This window comes from Poecile atricapillus, chromosome 7 (assembly GCF_030490865.1).
Source record: "Poecile atricapillus isolate bPoeAtr1 chromosome 7, bPoeAtr1.hap1, whole genome shotgun sequence".
Classification (NCBI taxonomy): domain Eukaryota; kingdom Metazoa; phylum Chordata; class Aves; order Passeriformes; family Paridae; genus Poecile; species Poecile atricapillus.
In genome coordinates this window covers 23,066,614-23,085,518 of record NC_081255.1, presented here as the reverse complement: position 1 = coordinate 23,085,518, position 18,905 = coordinate 23,066,614, and the positions used below count along the sequence as shown (strand labels likewise).

Below are 18,905 nucleotides of genomic sequence, written 5' to 3'. Positions count from 1 at the left end.
CAGTTATTAAGTCACATGCTACTTTTTTATCAAGCTGTGAGAAGGGAAGCTTAGGATATGCTAATCAAATAGAAACCAAGCAGTGTGACAGGCTCAGGAATTTGTCTGAGAAAAATCTGATAGGTGTTTCGAGACTTGTGAAATATCATCAGTCCAGAGGATGTTGTCCTACACATAGGAAAAACAAATGGTATGCGATAGTTTTTCCTATACAAACACCACTGGACAATGAGCTTGACCCTATCCAGAAAATCCTGTTTTTTCAAGTTGGCCCAGTTAGCAAAGAAGTCATCTATGGGGAAACCTTATTCAGATAGCCATACAGTCATTTTTGAAAGTGGGCTGTAGCTTTACAAGAGTATGAAATGCTTACCAGCTCCTTTAGGGAGGTACCAAAAGGAGAAACAGAACAATGCAGGTCAAGAGAGGATGAAAGCAGAAAATGTTTTTGCACCCTGAGAGAATTCAGAAGACCATTAGCACACAAAACCATAATCCTGTTACAACTTAATTCTAAAACATTTATAGAGTGTATGTGTGGGAGTTTGACCTGGCTCTGCTTTTCCCAGTACAGAAGGGGCTTGCACATCTATTTTGCTTCCAGCAGGTCTGCTGAAGTTTGGTTGCAATACTCTGCTGTGCCTGATGTTTAATGTTCCCCTATACAAGCAATGTTTTAGCTGCCACTAAGCCACTAAAGTTAAGCCTCTAAGTCCAAAATTCTCTTCAGCCTAGTCTGGCAGCTGAAGCTACCTAGGCTTCATCTGACAGGCTGTGTATTGCCTTTAAAATTTGCTAATGAGGCTGACATAGAGGTATATCTTTAAGCATATCAGTCACCATTTAGAAATAATTCACTATCTGCATAGGCATATTAGGAAAAGATTCTTCTTTTTCAGAAAAGTTGGCTGCATTTCTCTAAACCACAACTATTAAAGCAGTATGTTGTATGATTCTAGCACTCAATTTGTCCTGACAGAGAGGGGAAAATTATACCACACTAGAGCCTAGCTAATTAAAATGGGTGTGTCCTGAAAATTTTAGAGGGAACTAGATTCTAAAATATTTACTAATTACATTAATTACATCCTCTTTCTGTACAGGAAGTATCAAGATGATTATATGGGAGGAGAGGAGGAAGAAAGGGTGTTAAACAACCCCATTAACAGACCATTAACTTCTTCCTTTTGCTCCTGTGAAACCTATGCTCCACAGAGGTTAAAGATGAAAAATGAAAAAAAAAAAAAAAGGACTAAAGAAGCTAAATTCCACATTCATGGACAAAGCACTCAGCTGAAGTCTCCAAAATCATTGGAGCTCATGGAACCATCTATTTTGCCGTGGTATTGCCCTGGAAGTGAGTCTAGTATTCCTGATGGTAATGCAGCTTACATGTTACCCAGCCCTGGCACCACCTTCTTCTGTGTAATATTATTAGGAGTACATTAAACACTTAACACTTTTCCACAACTCAGGATAGGAAATGAAACAGTAACATCCTGGCTGTTGTAATACCATATAGTTCCTCACTCAACCAGTAGCTCAGTCTTCTGATAGATGTGAAATACTCCTCAGTGTCCTCAGTGGGACAGCGTGTCATGCACTGACAACAAAAGATGAAAAATTTAGGGTTCTCCCCCCGCCCATTACTGAAGAAATTACTCTCTGCCTTTTTCTGTATATGAATACTTTGCAGAGTGACTTATTAGGAGAATTTCACTGAAAAACTGAACTAAAGGGATTGTGGATGTTGAAAAAAAAGACAAACAAAAATCAATTTCTCAAAGTTATAGGAGTTATGACATAAGGTTTGGACTTTATTCCAGATTTTGGGAGTTTGAAACTGCCTTTTTTGTCCTGCTGAAATTATTGTAGCATATAAGGCAACACATCTCTAGACAGGAGGCAGAGGCTTTACCAAGGGCTCTAGCTCTTGTGTGCTTGAGTCAAAGGTTGCCCTCACAAGGTAATTGATTGTTAATCTGTGACTGGATACCTGCTTGGAATAACAATTACATTGGTCTTAAGAGCAGCCGTCCTTTGTATGAACATAGGCCATTTAATACTGGAAAATTAAAAGCTGATGTTGAATTTTGCAGCACAATGACACCAAATTAGAATTCTAACAGCAAAGGCTTACAGTTTGACCATCTCTGCTGAATTAGGACACATTAGTTTTCAAGAGAAAGATGAGTACCTAGCATGAAGGCCCAAAGATTAGTCTTACACTAACACAATTTTTTTGGCTCCTAAATCTCATGAAAAGGGCAGATTTCAGGAAAGTAGAAGTGTTCAGAGCACCAATTGTTTCATAAATGCTTCTAGTGGTAGAGTATAGGATCATGTAAGCATACTCTATGCTGTTGCATTTCTGATTTTGCTAAGAGGATATAATAACTTAAGGCATCCTTGATCCACATCAGTGTTGCTGTGTCTTGTGGCTTCTTTCCAGATTCCGTTCAGGAAGATTTCTGACCAAAAGAGGCCGAACCTGGACAGTTCAGGGTTTGCCCCTTCTCCTGGATTTGGTCTCGCAGATATTGAATTTCTAGCTGCTGCATTTCTATGATTTTTTCACTTTCCATCTCTGGATTCAACCTCAGGACAGCTGGGCTGGACAGAATGTCACTGGAGGGAGCTAGAAGATGAAATAGAGAGGACATAGTACAGTAACAAAGGTCCAGTTCATACAGTTCTTTGGCATGAACAAGGGAAAGCATCTTTCAGGGCTGAAGGAGTACATCTAAATAGTAAGAATCTGCAGGATTTAGCAGCTTCAACAATTAACATTAAAATATAACAGGTCCCACCAGGCAGACGAGCTAGAATGAAACACAGTAATAGAAGTGTTCACCAAGGACAAAAAGGGCTTCTGCCATGAGTACTAAAAATATGGAAAATATACAGGAACTATTCACCTGTGTCTTGAATTGCCTTTTTGTTCTTGTTTAATCTCAGTTCTGACTGGAGGTCGTGTACCTGCGTGTTGGCCACCCTCAGTTCTTGCCGCAAGTCATTAATTTCCTTAATCAGACTCACATTTTCCTGCAAAAACAACATGCTCTATAAAGAAAAGCACAGGTACTTACTGGCTGTATGTATCTTCATATCTTTGAGAAAGACACTGGACAATATAGAATCAGTATCACAAGCAGAAGGTGCTGGAGAATCAGGAGAGTAGACAACATTTCAGGTAAGACCACAGTAGATGTGACAGAAAATGACAGTATTCAAACCACATTAGCTCAAAAAACTAATATTTGTTTTGCTTTTCTGACTGCAGCTGCACCCCAAGGTATCATTTTGCTTGCCAATCCAAAGGGAAGCTCAGGGCCTTCCTAAATTGATCCAGTTAATTCAGAATTAATGCAAAGAATTCCCATCTCTCTCTCCAGTGGGTATTATTTTGCTTTTCATGTGTCATTATGTATTTGTTCACTTAAATGATCTTTATCTCCTTGAAATTATTCAAAGCTCTCTTCAACAGTTCTGACAGACATCACTTTTCCACTCCTTCCAAATTATTAGGAAATATATAAAGCATGTGGAGACTTGGGATACCTGCTGATAACATGATATTATAAGGAAAAGTTAGCAATGTATTCATCTTTTGTTCTTTTTTTTTTAAGTCAGTTTTCAGTCCATAAAAGTTCAATTCTCTAAGTTTTTAGTAGCCTACCATGAAGCATCTTGCTGAAGGAGCTGTGGAAGTGCCAGTAAATGTAATTTACCCATTGTTGCAACAGGTTCAAAGACTTCAGCAAAACCAGTATGGGTTAATACTAGTGAAAGATGATAACACTGCTGCTCATGATTTAGAAACAGGGGAACCAGTAACTAAATATTTCTTTTCTGTACTCAAGAGAGTGAAGTGGAATTCTGTCTTTGCCTCTTACAAGAGCAGTGAAATACCACATCAATAACTAGGCCAAATGTTAAATAGCTGTCATCGTACCTGAACCAAGAATAGCAACTATTTCAGCTACCTATGGTGGTTTTTTTAGAACTTTTGCAACACAGTGGCAATATTTAAAAAAAAGATAGATGGCAAAAAGGCATGTTTAGGGTACCTCACAATACCAATCTCACGCAGTAGTGAACCCACTAAAACAACGAGAGGCAAGAACAAAGATGAATGAATTTTTTCCATGAAAATGGTGCCCTCAAATCTTGTTTTTTTACTTTCGTTTTAATGATAATTTCGGTTGGTAGAGATAATTACGTTGCCACAAAAGATTGTGTAAATCATACAACTCAGTTCCTTTGTGTATACTTATAGAAGTGCTGGCACCACACAACTGCAGGCTGGTCAGTAGCGAAGTACAAAGCTCACTGCACCTCTCAGAATGTGGCTGCACTCAAGGAGTTCAACTTGGCAGGAATAGCTCAGGGCACGTGTAGCAAGATTATCAAGACTTCACACGGAAGCAACTACAGCAGCTGTGCTTTAGCTTCTCCTCAGCTGAAAATCACTGAGGAGCAAGAGTGTAGGATTCATTAAGATCTGAACTTGTTGGGCAAGAAGAGTCGCTCTTGCAGTGGTTATGCTGGACTATAAATGCAGCAGGAGTTGGTGTGCTCAGGCAGCTCTAGAACTGTAAAATTTTGTTGTGTCTGACTTGTCTAGTTCAAGCCTTTAAATACAGATGAAATTTGACTTTATGCATTTATTCCAGAGCTTGATCCTGCAAGAGCACATGAAGATAGTAACTACCAATAATCAGTCAAGGTAATTTTATTTTGACCAGCTTTCAGGGTTGGGTCACAGTATTTCCCTTTAGGTGTACTTTAGTCATGAGCACCTTCATACATTCAGCCCAAGAGATTACCTGCTGCTGTCAAATGAAGATCTTGCTTTTGATCTATCAGAAAACAGAATACAGAGTATCTTGCATGAAGCAATCTGGGCTATGTAGAAATGTCTTGTTTGGTTTGCTTGGTGCTAAAAGGCTGTTGGTTGACACTGATAATATTTTCCTGAAGAGGCTTTCTCTCCAGAGAGATTAGCCTTTAATTCAATATTTGCATTCTGACAGAATGCTTGCACTGCAATGCAGTGTCACAGAATGAATTAAAATAAATGTTCATGGGAAAACTAATTGTCGTGGGATGTTGTGGCAAAGAACCAATTGTTTCAGAAAAGGGACTGATCAAATGCATGGATGATGAGGCCATCAGGTACAGTGACACATCATATGGATGCAATCTACAGGGTAGAAAGTCTCTACTGTGCTGACTGTCAGAAACAGGTAGGACATACAGAAAATTTCATCCTATATGGGCTTCAGTTTAAGCAGCACTACTTCAAGGTTATTCAGTGTCTCTGTTCTTATGTATCCAAAGAAATCATTACAAATACAGAAGGCTGGAGGAAAAACTAATAGTTGAATAACAGGCAACTTGTCAACTGGTAAGAATAATTAAAATTATCTTGACAGTTCTAATATCTGTTGCAGCAGTCACTAGTGGAGTGTACCTATGAATAATCTCTCAAAGAGGAGGGCATAGCTCTGAAAACGTAAGCCCAACTGAGGAATAATAGAAATACAGAGCTAGAAGACTGTCAAGATGTCATTTGCTTTTTCAAAGCAAATCCTCACAGAAGTTTGTCTAAACTAGTCTTAAAAGCTGCTGTGAAAGACTGGAAGGCCATGATAATTCCTGCTGGCTGTAAAATCTCATTAATCTACTGGACTTCAGAGAATTGCTTTTTCTTTGAAGAAACCAGGCTGGTTAGAATCTTTGATATCTTCATCTTCCAGATGTTTTATTAATTTGGTTTTAATCATCATTTCATGTTAGGCTTACTGATCCAAGACATCAAGTATTATCATTATGAACACCATCTGTCACCCTATTCCAGTAAGGAAATTCTTCAGGTTATTTTCTGAACCCATCTCCTTTTGTGCCAAAGGAAACATCTAACTCACAGAAAGAGTAAAAAGAAAAAATTAAAATAGTGGCAGGGAAGAAGATTGCTGCTGTCTAGCCCTGAAGAAGCAAATTATGAATAAATAGCAAACAACAGATGACTTAGGAGGGGACTAAGATTTAATGATCCTGAGGAAGCATAATAAGTAACAATGCAGAAAGGGCTACTGAGGGGAAAAGGAAATGCTGACTGAGCAGAAGGAGATCTTGTTAAAAAGAGACAAGAAAAGCTGTCCTCCTAGGATATCTGGTGTGGGGCTCTAGGTCCTCCCACTCCAGATGAAAACAAATTGGATCTTTGACCCCAGCAGTCATGAGTTGAGTTTGCTTTGTAAGAAACAAGGATTCTGAGCAAGAGATTTTAGTACAAATAGACATATTCCCCACATATTTCTAAACTTCCTTGAAAAGTTTAGATGTGAAAAGCAGAATGTTCTTCTGAATTCACACCAATAGGCATGGGACTATGTGGACAAAGGTTTTTTTTAATTTTCTTTTCTTCCTCCAAAATTACTTCCTAAACATTACTACATACCAGATACAGCTTGACACTCAAACAAGGGAAAATTGACTATGATGGCAATTATGAATACTGTTTGAAATAAAAAGTAAGTACATTAATTTCCTTAAAAACATCCATGCAACGGAAGTTCCCTATCTCCTTTTAGGGAGTGGGAGTTAAACAAAAGTATCCACAAAACAGAAGCCATTCAGAGATCTTGCTCTTTTTGTTCAGAAAAGTTAATGGAAGCACTTGAAAAATGTAGGAATTTCTGGCAAGAAATCCAACCAAAACTATTTCAAAGTCCTAAGAAACCATAACAGTAAGGTTACTGAAGTCTCTTGTGCAGCCACTTCGTTTGTTCCCCCTCCATACCACAAGGAAAAGGCTTATTACCTGCATGATGCGCATGTAAGCAGTGTGGTGCATTTCCTTATCCTTCGTCATTCTCTTCCTTAAAACTGCCAAATTCCTCTCATTATACTCTTGCTGTTCCTTGTACTTCTGCTGCAAATCTGCATCTTCTGCTTGAGCCTCTGCCTGAGAAGGGACAGCATGCTGCCTCAGTAATTACACTACCAGACAAAGAATGGGCAAGGAGAAGGCAAAGGTTCTGACTCACCAAGTCTGATTGATGCACATACTTGGTGTAGAGTTCACGGATACCATCCTTCATTTTTCTAGAATCGTTAATTAAGCTCACACAATTATGAAGATCTGCTTTAAATCGTTTGATGAGGGTTTCCATATCTTGCTTCTGCAAGAATGATATAGACACATTCTTAGTTGGTTCACCAGAACATGCCACTGTGCAATTTTCTAGAAAGTCTAGTGGAACTGGTGAAAACTCTCACATACTTTCTTCTACTTAATTTTAAAAAGAGTTAATTAAAAACTCACTGGGAATGTGAGCACTATGTGTTGAACAGCAGTGATAAATTTAAAGAATAATAATAAACCTTTTATTACTTTTATTAGGTATCAGTGACAGCCTCCAAAGATGAAATCTGAAAAACAGTGGTTCATTATGCTGTCCTTTCCCAAACACAGAATCACAGAATATGCTGAGTTGGAAGAGACCCACCAGGATCATTGAGTCCAACTCAGCCCTGCACAGGACATCCCCAGGAGCCACATCATGTGCCTGAGAGCATTGTCTAAATGCTATCCTACCTTCTTATTTAGAAACAACACACCAACAGTTGAAAAGGCAAGAACAAAACATATTGGAGACGTGCACAGACTGCTAATTTCACATCAAGATCTCATTCTCTCTTGGTCTCTGCCAGGCCTCTCTACCTGCTTCTTCACTCATGCACTGCCTGCTAAGCTCCTCCACCTTCACCTGCAGTCCCTTTTCCTCCCTCATAACTGACATGTTGTCAAACAAGGGGTCCTTGACTCCTCCATTAATGAGACCTTCCTTTATGTCATCCTACTAATGCCTAAGTGGTATCCTACATGCTGCTCCTGTTTAGGCCAAGTGTCCCCAGATTGCAGGCTTGGACAGGAACAAGTTCAGCATTCACCTCACTGTTCCCTTAAACTCAGGAGAATATGTGTTGATGCATAAATAACTGGATTTTTTTTTTTTTAAATACGAATGCTGTAAGCTGGTTGCAGGCGTGGAAGTTTTGTGTCTTTGTCCCCACTGACTAGAGACTCTCTTGGTCTTTGGACACAGCACCCTTGAAGTAACTGTTTGCTCAGACTAATGCTTCACCAGTGTTCTGTCCCCACCAGTGTCATTCTGTGGGACCTGCATGGAGGGGGTACCCCATACCTTTTCCATCTCTCTGTGCACCTCGTGAGCAGTTGCCTTCTGTTTCTGTTGCAGTCGTGTGATGTTCAACTTCAGCTCTATGCTCTCCTTGCGGAATTGTTCCAGCTCCTCCTCCATCTGAAAGGAAGCAGGAGGAGGAAATCAGGGCTAAAAGGAGATGTGAAAAAATAACATAACAGGAAAACCAGAGACTGGAAATACAGACTTGAGGGAATAGTTCCCCCTTCAGGTTGAACGACAACATGAGAAACAGCAATTTTGTAACAACACTGCCCTCTGTCAGAATATGCAGAAACCACATAAGTGAATGTGCAACTCTGTTACAGAGTCACATTAATTTAAATTATGTGATACCCCTTAAATTCCTTGAGCTGAATGGGAGCTCTTCTGTTACATCCGAATAAAAATGGATGAGGTGGAAATGGACAGTCAATACTGGAAAGTGTAAGAGTAACAATAACTAGAACCTGATACTGAAAAGAAACAAATGGTTTGAAAACTGTGGGTACGTATGCAGAACACACAGGAAAAAACAATAAGAGTACTACTGCAATTATTTATGGCACAAGATGGTGACCAGAAAAGACAACAGGGATTTCATCTTGCTAGTCTGAAGTGCATACAAATCGTTCATTAGTTTGCATTTTATTTAAAAGACTGTCACCATAGTCCTAGTTTGGCTGAGCTAAGGATACATCTATGCAGAGATCATAGCAAGTTTCTATAATAAATAAGTCCCCTCAATGAATTTGCTGCATGCTAAGTATGAATATGTCCAAATTTCCCATGTATCAACTGATGAATATAATTTGTCCATGTCCCTAAGTCCTAGTAGAGCTATGTTTGCATAAATCAGTAACATTTGTGAGAAAAGAAATTTACTTTTTTCCATCAGATCAGTAAAAGCAGTGTCTTGCAAATACTATAGGGCACATAGAGGGCAACCACATAAGGAAAAGACCTATTTTTAAAGCAAAATCTAGAATTACATACAGGAACTTAAATAACTATGTTCATCACTGGTAGCGTGTGATAGAAAATGAAATAGCTATTGTCTACAGATATTTTTATTAGCTGCATGGCTATTGAATTAGTGTATCCTTGAAAGAAGTCAAGGAAGAATCAGGGTGGAATCTTTAATGGACTTGTTGGGTCATCTTTGTATTTAGACAATGGGCTTAGTAGCAGAGGCCAAATGAGAGTGTTACTCACCTCACTGATCTGTTTCTTCATTGTCTCAATATCATTTTCACGTGACTCTATTAGCTTCTTAAACTCCTCTATTCTGTAACTCAGTACAAACTTGAAATTTTGCAGTTCCTGATTTTTAATTTTTAGATCATATATATGCTTCTCCTGGAAGAAATGGGTACAGAGATCTGAATCAGATCCAGCACTCTCAAACAGATCCCCTAGGACAAGGCACAAATACGGAAGAGGCAAAACCAGCAGTCACAGATCTTGTGGAAGATTGAACTCCAGTTGCAAATCTACAGGTCAGATGGGAGGGGGCAAATAATGGTGAGCCATCTACAGATCCCAGAACAGGGGATGAGAAAGTCAACATCCTGAACTTGAGTTCCCCAAGGAAAGCTTAGAACGCAAATTAAAAACCAAAATCCCAAACTGGAGATCACAAGTTCCTTAAGTTGAAATCGGGTTTCCAGTCATGTGATAATATCACAACAAATACTATTAAATATATATATCTCTATTTAATTAAGGGAGGTGATTTTAACCTCATCCAACTGTTCACTTTCTCACCTTCTCTAGGATAGTTTCAGTTCTGTCTTTAATATCTGTCTTTAGTGCCAAGATGTCCTTTTCCAGTGATTTAATGATGTCTTGCAGCTTCTGCTGTTCCAGTCTCATTTCCTCAATATCCCTGTTTCGGTCCTTGAGCTCTTTCTGTAGGCTGCTCAACTAGAGAGGCAAACTAGTAAGAACTAAAAAGTCTCCAAATGCTGTGCACAACTTGGTCCTCCTATTCTGTAGGATACCTTGTAGGCAGTGTGGGATAAAGGGTATCAAATTAAGATATGATGAAGGAGCAGCACATCTGTTAAACGCCTCTAACTCAAACGGGGGTTTAGTATCCATTTTTGCTTTTTCTGTGTATTCTACTGCACTACAAGGAAGTAAGCAAATTGCATCCAGCAGCAAGAAGGGTATGGATATTATACCTAAGTATCAGCTGCAGATAGTACTCAATCCATGGAATATTCTTTTAAGGTGAAGGCAATACCGCTCTAAAGATGGAAAACTGGAAGGGTGCACAGTTCATGGCCCTTGGGCACCCCAAAATCCCTGCCTCAATACTAAGACCTGCAAAGCCAAGAAAATTGGAACCAATGAATGGCACTGGACAAATTGTAAGGACACATGAAGAAATCCCTGAAGTCTAAAACACAAAGAAATTAAAGACAGTACCATGATAGTAGAGGGTATGAAAAGAACCTCTATGTCTCCAGATAGATACTGAAGAAAACAAAAAAGAAAAAATGTCCCTCTAACATCCTTAAGCAAATGGAATACCTAGACAATTAAAGAGGTAAAATATTTTAGCCTACTTAAAAATCCCAGTAAAGCAAATAAAAAAAGATTAGGTGAACAAAACACAGATTATTGCATTGAATGAAGCAATAGAAGTATTTTACTAATAAAGCAAAGTATTCAATGTTAGAAAAATTAAAACTTAATTTCTTTCCTATCATAGGATGAACAATATTACTAATAGTTTGAAACTATGTAGATCAGAGAAACTGTACTAATAAAAACATATCTCCTTTATCATCTATCTCTAATCATATCAGCAATACAGTCAGCAGAGAGCTTCTTCTTCTGCCCAAATACTCTAAACATTCAAACTAACCTAAGAACGGGCTACTGTTCTTATATGAAATGCCACATATTTACAGACTAGATTAATGCACTAAATTGACATGCCGTTAATCACATTCAATCCTCATGTTATAGGTCTTCTTGCGCAGGTCTGATACTAGCATAAAATAAAAGATACCCTTTTATTCATGACTCCAATTTCTCCTCTCAGTTGCATGTTGGACTCCTTTTCTTCCAAGAGCTGTCTCTCATAGTTGTCTTTGAGTTCCAAGATTTCCTTGTCTCCCTCTTCATAAATTTGTTTCTCCATTTCTTCTTGTACTTCAATCTGCTTCCTCATCTTCTCCTTTGCCTGCAGTTAAGGAAAATAAGTATTAGAGAAGGCAAGAGTAAGAAACCAATAAAGGAGAGAAACAAAAAGTTATTTGTAACTGTGCTTCTCCTGGGAGAATCTATGTTTAATGGAATATTCAATTGCAGCAGTATCAGCTAAGATAATTTTTTAGTGGATTAAAGTAACTTTAGAAACTGATAGCATACACATTGAGGGTTTTTTGGGTTTTTTTGGGGGTGGTGGGTTTTTGCTTTTTTTGGGGGGGCAAGGGTTGATAATTCTTAAGACTTGAAAGCTTCATGTTAGGAATATGGCCTAAATACTAACATCAACTAACTTGTTCTGGCTGAAGAAATCACAAACCAGTATCACTTAGGATCTTATAAAATTGCTGTTTCTGATGCATTAGGACCAATAAGCACCCGGGTTTGCCTCAGTCTCTGTATGCCTCTCTTCCTACATTCTTTTCAAATTGGTATTGCAAACAGTAATGGTGATTTCTGACTCTAAATATGTAAGCATCAGTTATCTGGCTGCCTTTTGTCAAACCAAGTCTTTGACCTCGATGTGCAGGAGTTTTTTAAGTATTTAGGATATTTATCTTTGTTCCCCAAATTATGCAGGCAAGAACCTCAAGGATTCAGGAATGTAATTCACCATTTTCAAAATGTTATCTCTTCACTAGAACATAATTGAATTTTTCTTTCTTCAATTACTGTAAATATATCATCTAAATCACAGGAATTCTAGGATGTAGGAGAAATGGAGATGAAGCTGAGAAAGCCCAAGAATATTAATCCTAGCAACTTACTCAAGGTATGAAACCCCAAAAAGTTGATAACTCAGCTGGGTCTTCCTTATTACTATTCTACCTGTTTGGTTACAGGCAGATTAGGATTTGCATGGAAGATGCCAGCCTCTCCTGTCCTAGAGAACATTTTATCACTGTTGAAGATAAATTTGGTCAACAAATCAAACTGCAAATCAAGCTTCCTACCTCTTCTAGCAGAACAGACTTATCTTTAAGTTTTTTCTCGTAATATTCTTTTAGCTCTGCCAAAGCCCTGGTTTTGCTCTCCTCCAAATTGTGCAATTGTTTCTCGTATTCCTCCTCCATCTTCTGGGATTTCACCTGAAGCTCCTGGTATTTCTCATTTTCCATTGAGAGTTTCTGACTACTGTCAGATTCTGTTAACAGGAAACATACAGAATGGATAAAACTAATAGAAAAGATGAGTGAATCCAATCCTTCTGCAGCTATCACAACCTTATTATTTACTGTCTTTTTGGTTGCAATAAATTACAAGTAGAAGTATTTTGTCACTTTCTTCATCAGATATAAAGGGGCTTTAGACTCTGTAGCCATGCAAAATTGACAACTAATTGACAACCCTAATTTAGGCATTTCCTTGGATTGACAACCATGGCAGAGGTGGATAAAAGCTCAACTGCTACAAAGTATGAGTAATGGAGAATGGACTCATTCATGGGAGGAGTCTTTGGTAAATACTAATTTGCAGTATTTTTATCTTGATTACAAATCTGGAGTCCAGGTATTTCCAGGCTATGTGCACCTCCTTGCTGAATTGAATGACTGCACTGTTCTTGCACAGTGAGCTGTGCATAAAATAAAAGAAGAAATTACTAATTTTAAGAACCAAACCTCTAAGATACAGGGCCCATGTGCATGTTCTCATCATGGGCACATGTATGGTGCAGTTTACAACCATTTGGTCTGCACCAAATACCTACGTGACATACATCCATTTTTCTTTATACCTCTACTCTAGTAATACCCCCTTGTCACATCATTTGCTATCAGTAAAGCATTTCCCCCAGTTTCTAGTTACAAACACTTGTTATAGTCTAACCTAGCCGTTGCACCTCCCTGGCCTGTTTATCCATCAGCTCAGACAGTTGAACCTGGTGTTGTAGCTCCTGTTTTTCTTTCTCTTCCTGCAAAATCTGGGATAAAAAAAAATAAGAACAATACATTTTAATTTGAAACTAGACAAAGAAATGTCTAAATTGTTTGTGCTCTTGCCTCTGGTGAGGAATACATACACAAGCGATGTATGTTTGAAATCTCTCACCAAAATTGAGATGCCATATGTCAGTAAAACACGGTTTCCCACATTAGTTTTCCACATTAGTTTGTTTGACAAGTTAAACTAAGGAAACCTAAGGAAAAGCAGCAAACAGAGTTGATATAATACAAGGTACTGATACTAATCTAAAAACAAAAGTTTGTGAGCTACAAAAGCCTCCACTCCTTTATGTATGTCTGCTTGAGGAGAATTTGCAGTTCCATAAATTGTTGTCCAGATATTAAAGTTCAAGCTGCTTCCTGTCTCACTTAAAGCAGCTTTGAGGTCATAAAATGCTGACATTTGCATAGTATGACATAAACCTAAGCACCAGTGAATTTCAAATGCCATTCGCTTGGAATGTCAGCCTGCCACTACAAATTACTTAATCTTCTAAAAAAACACTCAGAACTGGAAAAATAAAACAGCTAAAAAATTTCCCAGAGATGCTAGGAACTCTAACATAGTTACAATATTTTCACTTTCTTCTTACAACAACTGCATGGGTCTTGCATAAGCAGAAATATTCCATTTGTCTGATGAATTCAACTAGAAAGGTTAGCCCCAAGTCTAAAGTTGTCATTCTGTTTAATCTTAACGTGTACTGATACTTGGACAAGAAGCACAACTTGCCTGCCTAGAGAACTTTTATTCACCTTCAAAGGCATTTGTTTGCAAGGCTATAATCAACAAGTCTATAGAATTTTCAGTGTAGCTGAGATTATTATAACTTTATAGCCAAGCACTACTTATCAAATGACTCGAAGAACTGCAGAAAAAAACCCAGCAGAGACAAAACAGAGGTAGAGGAATCCACAAGAATTTAAATGGATTTCTTGTGCAAAGTTAGGTTCTACAAAAGCCTGGAAAAATAGAAAGGTTAAAATTCAAGTAATTTAAACAAAAAAAACCCACAATGAGACAAGCCAAAGAGTCTGAAAAAATACTTAATGAAAACATTAAAATGAATTATTAAACCTCCTCAAAAATGAATATAAAAAAGCTACTACACAACTATTGTAGGGCAAACAGACAAAAGAGATAAAAAGAGCACTTAAAAATTTCAAACCTGTAAAAATACTGCAACTAATAAGTAACTTGGCAAGCTTTCATACTCAACTCCTTTATGTGGAGTCAAATTAAATACTGCTTGAAGGGACTATGCACAACTTGACAAAATAAATGGTAACAAATCACCAGAGCAGGACAATATTCACCCAAAAGCTCAAAAAGAACATGAGGTTGACAGGATTGATTCATTTGATATATAATCCCAGTTGTTTTACTGCCAGAGAAATTACTACTGGATCCCTTGCCTTCTACATCTAAAAGAAGTCCAGAAATATAATGAATTACAGGTCAGAAATCCAGTGTGTGTGCACCAGACAGATGGACAGAATAGCATTATCAGACACAGATAAATAAGACACTGGGAAGAATTATCATAGCCTTTGCTTTTCATCGTAGTCCTGCTTCATGACCACAAAGAAATCAATAAGCACACAAACAGAAGACATCCAAGGAATATATTCTACTTTTTTTTTCAAAAAATATACAAGAAATCTCAGCAGATGTTCTTAAAAATCCAAGTAGTCAGGACATAAAGAAGGCAGCATAGGAGAATAACTGTTAGATCCTGCAGCAGCTGAAACCTTATATGGAAAGGAGCTTTTAAGGCATAGTGTCATTTCTACTACTGATCCTTGGTCTCAGGCACTATTTTTTGTGCTGGTTTTATGTGAAGATGCTTACAGGCTACCTAGGAGAGCTCTTGCATCCCCTTGTACCTATAAGATTCTTGGCTCAAAGGTAGTTTCATGTTTATAAATATTAAGAACATGTTAAACTGGAAAGGAATGATTTCAGATGCTGTATGGCATTTCTACATATGTAATGCAAGCTTGAATTCAACTCTTCAGTGAAAGATTTTTTAGTATTTGGTTCTGCAGCATGAATCATACCTGGTGTTTAGTTATAAGGGAGTCTATTTCCCGAGTGAAATTCTCTTCCAATGCTTTTATTTTCCCTTCACAGTACATGTCCTTGAGACGTAGCTCGTAATCACTTTCTGTCTGTAGATCTCTCACACAAATCTGCAGGTCTAGTATTGCCTGACTCTGTTAGGACATGGATGAGAAAACAGTCTTAAGAGAGAGAATATTTGCCATTAGCAACAGATTGTTAAGGATGTTTTATTTACATGAACATATTTATGAACAGCCTTTACAAAGAATCTTCAGACAGACAACCAAGAAGTTCTAGAAGTGAAGTTCCTTTGCTGTCTTAAAAGATGGTTTATAGAAATGCATCTTCTGACTTCTCTACTCTATTAAAAGTGTTTTATTTCTCCCCAAGAGATTGGGGAAAGTATTAGAGAAAAATCTAAACGTTTCTCCATACCTTGATGTTTGCACAATGCTGTTTGCACATTAAAAAGCCACTGCAGCAACTTGCTGTAACCTCTTTGACCAAAGCCATGCAAGCCATATAGGAGTGGCTGGTAACAAGCATTATGCAAATGCAAATCACAGAAATCCCATGGTTTATGTTCACAAGTTTCTTCTCCTCCTACCTTCTCGTCTATATCTGATTTCATGATCAACACTTCCTCAGCATACTCAAGTTCCTGTTCTCCTTTCACTCCCCCACCTTCTTTATCATGCACTTTCCAGATAAATACACAGCCATCCTCTGAGGCAGTCAGCAGAAACTGGTCATCACTTGTTACTGACATCTTAGAAGGAAGAGACAATAAAATAATAGATGAGACATGGAAGAATGGAGAAGCAGTTTTTTATTTTACACCCCATTTTTCTCCCCGCCCACATACTCTCTTCACTTCTACCCCAGAAAGTCAACAGTTAATAATGAAATTAATAACACAGTTCTACTACCAACATTTTGACTCTGTCTCCTGCTCCTGTTCCACCCCAACTGAAGCAACAAAGGGAAGGGAAACAATATGTGTAGACACTGGATCTGCTTCTGGCCTCAAAGCCATAGGAAGATTTTTAAATTTTTAAAACAGAAAAGACCTTCTAGAAAATTATAGCACAGACAGGCAGTTTATATGACAATTCTGAAGGTCTCTAGTGTTTTTCTTTTGCGAAGTTGCGTGAGTGACAGATGGCTAAATGTTTCCTTTTGAAACTACAACTAAGCTCACCAAGAACTATGTCGTAGTAAATGCTGTCACCTCCTCCAGACCTCCTGTGGCTGCCTGATATGGCATAGAGTACCTGGGAGCTGATACATCTTGCAACTGAGGTGAAAGTAGAGTAACTGAAGTTCATATTCTAATGTTGGACTGTGCGGGAATAAGTCAAGGTGCTGCATTTGACAGTGATAATTAAAACACAAAAATTATGTCCAGTTTTAACAACACAGAACATGTGGCTTCCTGAAGAATGGGGACCTACCAAAGCACACTGAGGGATCTGTCAGAAGTGCTCTCTGAGCTCTTTCAGTATTTGGCAGCAATACTGGCTCAGCAGAGAAGTCTCAGCTGTCTGGAAATGGGCAAATGTGATGCCCCTCTACAATTGAAAGTGGTGCAGTCACCATCCCTGGAGATATTTAAGAGATGTGTAGATGTGGTGCTTGAGGACATGATTTACTGTGGACTTGGCAGTGCTGGGTTACCAGTTACATTTGATCACCTAAAAGCTCTTTTCCAACCTAAATAATTCTATGACAAAATTACCTTCCTCTTTCCAGAAGGAGCTGTATCAAAATTCTCCATCTAATGTGCCATATTTTGTAATCTGGTGCAAGCCACTTTTTAGCCAACAGCTTATTCCCTGACATATCTAGAGATAGGACTCCTATGAATGCTGCAATATTCATTCTCCATGTGCAGACTCAGCCTTAATTTTAACATATTTTGCTATGAATTGAGAAGGAGAAACAGCCCTAAAGGAGCATTGTGCAGCTGGCACCACAGGGAAAAGAAAAAACTCTGTGCTACCTTTGTAACAGCACCTGCATGGGCCTGGTACTCAGTGAAATCCTTCTTCAGAGTTAATGGGTACTTCATAGCTCGAATTGTCCCCAGGGATGTACCAACAAATATCAAGCGCCCAGAACGAGAGACAGCGACGGTCGTATAAACAACATCATAAGCAGGTACTTCATGCTGGATCTAAAACATAAACCAACAGCACAAACCACCACACATTAAGTATTTGATTGTGTATTGCATGAGCAATTGTTAGATCTCTGCCTGCAGCATGTAAAGTTATAGTTAAAAGAACCTATATGCCTATAGAATTATAGCCTGAACAGTAATTAGCATTAAGTTTTATACCTTAAAAAGAAATTATTTTAGAAGTGAAGTTCTAAATATTAATAAATGTTAATAAATATTTAGATATAAAATTCCTGAATTTCTTATAGTTACCATTATTAAAATTTTAAGCCAAGCTGACGTGATCTAGAAGATGTAATGGTTATCACATACAATTTACTACTTTTCTGGAAAAAATTGCATGTAGATACAAGTGGTAGATGTTTTTATTTCACAGAACAATATTGTCTAGTTAGTTTGTTAGCTGGATGAGAAGATTTCTAGGTAAATCCGAGCAAAATTATAAAAATATAAAACTACAACAAAATCTCAGGTTTCATTGTAAAGGACATAAGAACACAAAAGTATCAGTAATATCACAGCTTTCAAAACAAGACTGATTCCTGTTTACCAAATGGATGCTAAGGAAAGCAAAGCACCAGTACTGTCCCCAGAGAATGTAGCAAAATCCTAGAGTGTTTGTTAGCTCACCGAAGACTCTGAAATTTCTTTGAGAGTTTGGTCAGATCCAACAGCAAAGATAATTTTGGCATCATAAGTCAAGGAAATGCTGCTGTAGATGCAGGTCTTGAGCACACACTCTGACACCTTTTTACCTGTCAACAAATTCCACTCATACACAGCACCATGTGTGTCACAGGAGACAAATTTAGTGTCATCTGCACTCCATTTAATTGCATGTACCTGGCAAAAGCAAAACACACCAAGGAGCTTGATGTGTAGGTTACAGACATACAGCATGGAGTCATTGCACTGGTAAAGGCATGACAACTTCAGAATGATACTTCAAAGTCTTACTGAAAAACCTCTAGATGTTCCTCAACCAATTCTATTCTAGCATTAGAAAAAAACAAAACCAGTAAGAATTACTTTATGAACACACTTATCATCTCAATATGGAGTAATTTTAATTTTATAATCTATTACTGGGATACTTTATTTTGTTCAGCCAGCTGCCAGTTGTTCACCTCCAGTTTAAGGGCAGACTTTCCAGATGTATCTAGTGCATGAGAATTTTGCCTTCTCACCAATGAAAATGGAGTTTTCTCTTTCTGTTTTTACTTTTTGGAGCCATCTAAAGATCCAAAATTGTATTTTACCTCTTCCAAATGCATCTTATC

The 18,905-nt window shown here is 38.0% G+C and overlaps 1 protein-coding gene across 1 annotated transcript in view; it reads right to left on the bottom strand.

The window, feature by feature from the left end:
* Positions 1–1,805: 1,805 nt before the first annotated feature.
* Positions 1,806–18,905, bottom strand: part of CFAP57 (cilia and flagella associated protein 57) — a 23,228-nt gene continuing 6,128 nt past the window's right edge. The window contains exons 9-22 of the mRNA XM_058843194.1: positions 18,256–18,468; positions 17,446–17,619; positions 16,051–16,212; positions 15,440–15,595; positions 13,263–13,356; positions 12,389–12,579; positions 11,236–11,409; positions 9,981–10,139; positions 9,429–9,572; positions 8,217–8,333; positions 7,056–7,190; positions 6,830–6,973; positions 2,919–3,045; positions 1,806–2,638 (exon numbers count right to left, since the gene is read on the bottom strand). Coding sequence (XP_058699177.1) covers positions 2,460–2,638; positions 2,919–3,045; positions 6,830–6,973; positions 7,056–7,190; positions 8,217–8,333; positions 9,429–9,572; positions 9,981–10,139; positions 11,236–11,409; positions 12,389–12,579; positions 13,263–13,356; positions 15,440–15,595; positions 16,051–16,212; positions 17,446–17,619; positions 18,256–18,468 — 2,169 coding nt within the window. The 3' untranslated portion in view covers positions 1,806–2,459. The remainder of the gene's footprint in view (positions 2,639–2,918; positions 3,046–6,829; positions 6,974–7,055; positions 7,191–8,216; positions 8,334–9,428; positions 9,573–9,980; positions 10,140–11,235; positions 11,410–12,388; positions 12,580–13,262; positions 13,357–15,439; positions 15,596–16,050; positions 16,213–17,445; positions 17,620–18,255; positions 18,469–18,905) is intronic.